At 38.7% G+C, this 6,000-nt stretch overlaps 1 protein-coding gene across 3 annotated transcripts in view; it reads right to left on the bottom strand.

The window, feature by feature from the left end:
• Positions 1-1,969: 1,969 nt before the first annotated feature.
• Positions 1,970-6,000, bottom strand: part of LOC143845872 (clustered mitochondria protein-like) — a 43,206-nt gene continuing 39,175 nt past the window's right edge. For 2 of the 3 annotated variants that reach the window (XM_077354279.1, XM_077354280.1), the window contains 5 exons: positions 5,689-5,808; positions 5,000-5,309; positions 4,771-4,878; positions 3,792-3,863; positions 1,970-2,961 (listed from right to left, as the gene is read on the bottom strand). In XM_077354279.1, coding sequence (XP_077210394.1) covers positions 2,503-2,961; positions 3,792-3,863; positions 4,771-4,878; positions 5,000-5,309; positions 5,689-5,808 — 1,069 coding nt within the window. In that variant the 3' untranslated portion in view covers positions 1,970-2,502. The remainder of the gene's footprint in view (positions 2,962-3,791; positions 3,864-4,770; positions 4,879-4,999; positions 5,310-5,688; positions 5,809-6,000) is intronic. The other variant, XM_077354281.1, reaches the window with a different exon arrangement.

Here is a 6,000-nt window from a genome sequence, read left to right as displayed (position 1 = left end):
AAATATGTCACTTCTTTTTTGGAACCCCATTTGTTACTTGGACCACCCCCGTAATGTAAAAAGAGTAGTCAAATTACACTAGATAGGCTGTCCAGGGAAGATGAGGTGTGTGAACTTAATATAACCCGAGCTCGATAAGGCTCACGAGCCGAGCCGAGCTTTTGAACTTAACGAGCCGAGCCTGGCGTGGCCAAGCTCGGCTCGGCTCGTTTACACCCCTACTTCCAAGTATATCCTTGATTTTGGGGAAATTGCCATGTAGGGCATGGAGTTCCCTACCATTCAAAAAAAGGGGCATGGAGTTCCCTTTTAAGCGCTTTTTTTGTTTGGCTTGCTCATTTATTGGATGGGTGAATTTTCACCCTAACATTAGCTTATGGGAATAGAGTAATGAAAGCTTACAAGATCTCAAAAAAGACAACGAGATATAAATAGGGTGCCCTATCCATGATGACCAATGCATTTTAGCCACATGCCCAGATCCTTTTCTAGCCATGTGACCTGATTTCTTTGCTGAGTAAGTGGGTGAATGTCCCTATATTTCTTCTTCAAGCAAGTCACAACACATGGTCATAAATGGGTGCCTTCCGGTTTAGCATTTTCCTAACATATCTCCAAAAATCTAAACGTGTTTTTGCTTGTACTTCTAGCCCTTTGCAAATACTTGCGCTAGTAGTTTTGTTTTTCGCTTGGGTTTTTTCATATGGGTGGTCCTTGTAAAGCACCAAATCACCACTGTAAGCAGAATTGCACCCATACCCTTCTTTGTTACATATATTCATCAGTAAGCCAATTCATTGGTCTGTTTTGTGTAAAGCCATGCACTTTGGCAATGTTTGGCAACCATAAATTTAGTTTCTCAAGTGGGTAGGGGGGTTGGGAGGAGAGCCGGCTCCCACAGTTAGGTTCATGATAAATTCAGTTTCTCAAAATAAATTGTTCTCTTTAATATATGGGTCTTTGGCACCTGTTGAATGGTTAGAAGAAACTTGGGGCATTGACCTTTTGTATCTTCTACCACTCATCTTCCAAATATTTCTTGCTAAGGGTGCAGAGTGTTTGATTCTTTTGCATTGCCCAAATTCATGTTATTGCAGTTTGAGCAGATTTAAAATGAACATCGACACACCATGCAAAGTGAAGCTTGCCTAATTGATGAACACTTGGAAATGTAGCCTGATGACAAATTTAATGGCTTACAGTCTTGAATTTAGGATTGCAAACCCAGTAGGAGTAATTTTAGGACTTCGAAGTTTGGAGATGCTTGGCATATATACCCAAACCCATGCAATATGGTGAGGCCCACCGTTTTACACCCATGAGTGGACCTATCATCTAGCCGACCCCAACTAGTTTGTGACAAAGGCTTAGTTGAATTGAGTTGAGTGGACCCATCATCTCCATCCAAATCCTTAATAGGGTGGATCCCGCCAACTCCATGCATTGAGGGCCTACCATTTTTCCTCATATTTTGATGGGGTGGATCGCACAATCTCCACCCGACCCCATGCATAGGGTGGGGCTCACCATTTTTAGACCTCATGTTTTGATGTGGTGGAGCCCATTATTTTATACCCATGCATAGCATGAGCCAAGAATGCTAGTTTAGTTACAAGAGCACATTTGCCGTTTTCTTGAAAGTGCGGTGATAAATTCATGCTTATATGGTACAACTAAGCATGTGCATGCTTATATGGTATAAGCATGCATAGTTCAGTTCTTTTCAAAACACCATCGGATGATCCAAGCCGTCCATTTGATGGGCCACAATGTAAATAGGTTGTGCCCCAAAAATCATTTCCATGGGATGATCCCAACCATCCGAACAAATCAATAAGATCATACTGGCAAATAGGCAGAAAAGCTCCCCTTGAGAAAAGCCAAAGACAAATTAGCACAGAGGAGATCAAAAAAGAAATTATTAGTTTAGCTCCAGCACCCAACTTGCTTTTTAACTGCTACCTGAAAATGATAAAATGCACTTCAGATAAAATTTGATTGATCTCAAGTTCATCCTACAGTGTGATCACACTGCAGTTACATAAACAAAGAAAAGGGGACAACCCTAATTTAAAAAATGCAGCCTCTTTGGAGTCTATCTCATCGGCATGACCCCCATAAGAAAACCTAAATAATCAGCATTTTAGCTGATTGTTCTCAGATTACATGTAGATATTAGAGTTCCCACCTTCAAATTTGAATCCTTCTCAAAATTCAAAGCATATCTATGAACAACATTAAGGAAAAACTCACATGAAATAGGTAAATCAGAGTTGGGAGGTGGGAGGTGGGAGGTGGGAGGTGGGGGTGACTTTTTTTGCCATTCAAAAACTTAAGCATTCAGTGTGAAGGCCATGTCAAGGTGACTGAAATCCAAGAATAATAAGATTGCCATAGCTTACCTGTCAATGCAGTTCCTCCGTCAATATGGAGCAAAACCCATCTCCCCAGCAACAAAATCTCAGTCAAAGTATTTTCAGGGTCGATTTATTGCCATATCATTCAATCTGTAACCTTCGGTTTTAGTTTCGGTTTTTTCGAATCAAAGGAACCTAACCCAGTGCCCAAGCCAACAGGAGCATGATCTTGGCTCCCGACAAGTCCATTTTCCTTGGAATTTTCTGCACCATTTGCGGCGGGGCCGTCACCCTCTTTCTCTGGTTCATTTGCTTGCATATTGGTTGGAGAGCCTGGGGTCACCCCAGAGTTGATGATGTTAAGAAGTTGTGTGAGTGGCGGCAAAGCTTGGACAGGGATACCATGTGGACGTACAAGGAGGCCCCTTGCGGCCGCTTTCTTTCTGACTTCGGCTGCTGCTCGGGCAGCACGTTCATCAACTCCCCTTCCTCGAGGAAGGGTGTCACCAATTATTGCTGCACTAAGGGATTTGTTGGATGATGACCCAACACTCCCAGATCTTCCAGATGCAGCTTGGAATGCCTGTATAAGATCCGGGTTTGCCTATCGTGTTAACCATTAGAAAAACATCCAAGTCAAAATGGATGCACAACAACTTGTAGAAAATAATTGGGTCAGTATAAAATATGTATTATCAAAGAGGGTTAATCTCAGAAGTTACCATGATTGATGGTTCAAACACAGTCTCGGAGTAATTGAACTTAAAACCCAAGACAAGCTCAAGGCATAGTTTTAAATTTCAGCCGAAATCAGAAATTTCGGCCAAAATATTTCGGTTTCGGTCCAAACCGACAACGAAAGTACATTGATTCGTGTTTTCAAAGATATCAGTGAAATTTTGTCCGAAATTCCGAAATTTCGGGTTATTTACAAGATTTCCACAGAAGTTTACAAGATTTCGGCTAAATTTTTAAGATTTCCACCGAAATTGCCGAAATTAATTTCTGAAATTTCCACCGATTTTTTTTTCTTCAAATTTTACATGATTTCGGCCGAAATTTCCATTGAAACCGAAATATTTTGCTTTCCATGGTGGCCAAAACCGACACCGAAACCAAAATTTAAATCCTTGGCTCAAGGCCGAGCACCATCGACTGACCCATGGGACCGTGATTTAATATTAGGGGCATCTTTGGATACCTCCAAAAATTATTTGCATATAATCTTTATATGCAAACGGTTATGGAATTAAATGGTATTATTTGCTAATAATGGTTATAATAGTTTTAGAAATGATATAATTAATGGCTTCCAAAAGAGGCATCAATGTCTCATTTGCAAATCAGGACCAGTTTTGGTGATATACAAAGAGGCCATTAAAGCTGAACTCCTCATGAGAATTGTCAAGAAAAAACAAAATGATCCAGAAATACCTTCAAAATGTCAATGGCCTTCTGGGCAGAAGCTGCACTCACTGCTTGACCTTTCTGCTTCTGCGCATTTACCTGCCCCAAAAGAAAAATCATGCCAGAAGTCCATATTTATTACAAGATCCTGCTTGTTGATTTTTCTCGTAATTATTAAAATAAATTAAAAGGAAAGCAAGAGTGAAACTTATGCACAGGACCAAAGAGGTACTCGCTGCAGTGTTCAACAACACAAAAACAAACCTAAAGTGGAACTGAATCACTTATGACTTATACAAATGTTTACCAAATTTAGGCCCTGTTTGGATTGCAAGAATTTTTGGGAAATGTTTGGAAAGGAAAAATATTTTTAAAATTTCCTACTTTTATAACACCCGAAAAAAGATAATTTGAAACTCCCCATTCAATTTTTATTTAGAGTGAACTTCAATTTATGATGTTATCTCTCTAAATTAACCATAAATATATCATTTCCCTCTAAATCATGGAAACAAAAAAAATTCCAAGAAAATTATTCTTGTCAGAAATGTTTTTCTTGCAATCCGAACAGGGCCCAGGTAATTCTACATTACACTCCACACAATGTGTTCTGCTGTTAGAAAAAAATGCTATACAAATATACCAAGCAAAGAGGGAATTCTTGAACAAAATTGGAAAAAATGATTCCGAGCCAAAGGATTGGACTAAGAACTGGAACACACCAGAAAAATTGCATACTCTAGGTTTTCATTTTTTTTATTCATACTCCAGTTTTTCGTTTGACCAAAATAAGGTATATTTTCTCAAAGGTAATACATGCAAACACTCTAAATAAGGTAATTTCTGTATGGATTACTGTATGGATAAGGCCACCAAAAGCTCAGACGCTGCTCTGGTCAATTGGCTGGAAACTAAGCCATTAAACATAAAAAAATAGATGCTAACCCAATAAAACAAGTGGAAAAACTCTTATTTAAAAACCACGATTAATGTGACAAGCATTTACCTGAAGATCACGCATTTTGAATGTCTTTATCCAGTTTTGAGAGTCAAGCGTCCTTGAATCCTCCTCCCCGAGTTGCTTGACTAGTATATCATATGTTTTCTTTTCATGCTGCCAAACACAAGTTTTGGGCATCACCCCATTAAACACAAATCCGTGGGTAAACCTACAATAGATTTCTCCAAGATATCATTAAAAAAAAAACAGATTTATCCAAGAACTAGATACATGCCTGGAGAGAAAGCTTGTATGCTCCCATACAGTTGAAGGCAATGGCCAGAGCATGGTAACATACTGCAGTTTGAATGTGCTCCTCACCAAGAAGCCGCTCATTCTTTTTCAAGGCGTCTTGTAAATAACGCAGAGCAATATTCATCTTTCCTATATCCTGATACATCATTGCTACATTTATATAAGTTGAAGTAACATCAGGATGATCTGGCCCACAAGATAAACTCAGCAGGAGCAATGTCCGTGACATATGACGTAGTGCAAGTCCTGTTTGGTTTAGGCCATGGTAGAAAAGAGCCATATTTCCATAGCTGCAAGAGCACAATCACAGAGTAAGCCATGAAGTAAAGGTACGAGTTCATAATCATGGTTTTAAATTTCAGTCGAACTTTCGGATTTCGGTTAGATCGACACCGAAAGTACATAACTCGGAAATTTCGGGAAAATGTAATTTTATTTTATTTTCTGAACTTTGCTTTTTTAAATTTCGGGAAAATATAAATTTTAATTTTTTTCTGAAATTTACTTTTTTTCAAAAAAAAAAAATGGCTGAAATTTCAGCACAATAATAAAAATTTTTTTTTTTTTTTTACCAAAGCTGAAATTCCTGTTTTGGCTATGTGAAACTGAAATTTTAAACCTTGTTCATGATGAATGATGTGAAAGAAAAAATCAGGAATGAGTGTCTACCTGTGAGCAGTATCGGGGTGATCCAAACCAAGGCAGCGCTCATTTATAATAAGCTCTTTATGCTGCTGTGTTATAGCTCCCGCCATGTCTCCTGCATGATATAGGACCATGGCAAGATACCTGAAAATTGAGAACACCGTGGACAAATTTAAGTTTCGATGTCAAGAGAATATAAACAGGTTTTTCAGTTGATAAAATCCTTTTCTGCTCTAGAATTTGTTCTAATCAGGCAAGGCATCCGAATAACTGATGCCAGTTCATATAAGAGAAACCAAATCACTCTTACATGCTTAACATAACAGGAACATGCTT

Source organism: Tasmannia lanceolata, unplaced genomic scaffold (genome assembly GCF_043159265.1).
Source record: "Tasmannia lanceolata isolate RefF3 unplaced genomic scaffold, GAP_Taslan_0.1 ptg000015l, whole genome shotgun sequence".
NCBI lineage: Eukaryota > Viridiplantae > Streptophyta > Magnoliopsida > Canellales > Winteraceae > Tasmannia > Tasmannia lanceolata.
Note: the sequence above shows the minus strand (reverse complement) of the source record. Positions and strands in the feature narration are given on the sequence as shown.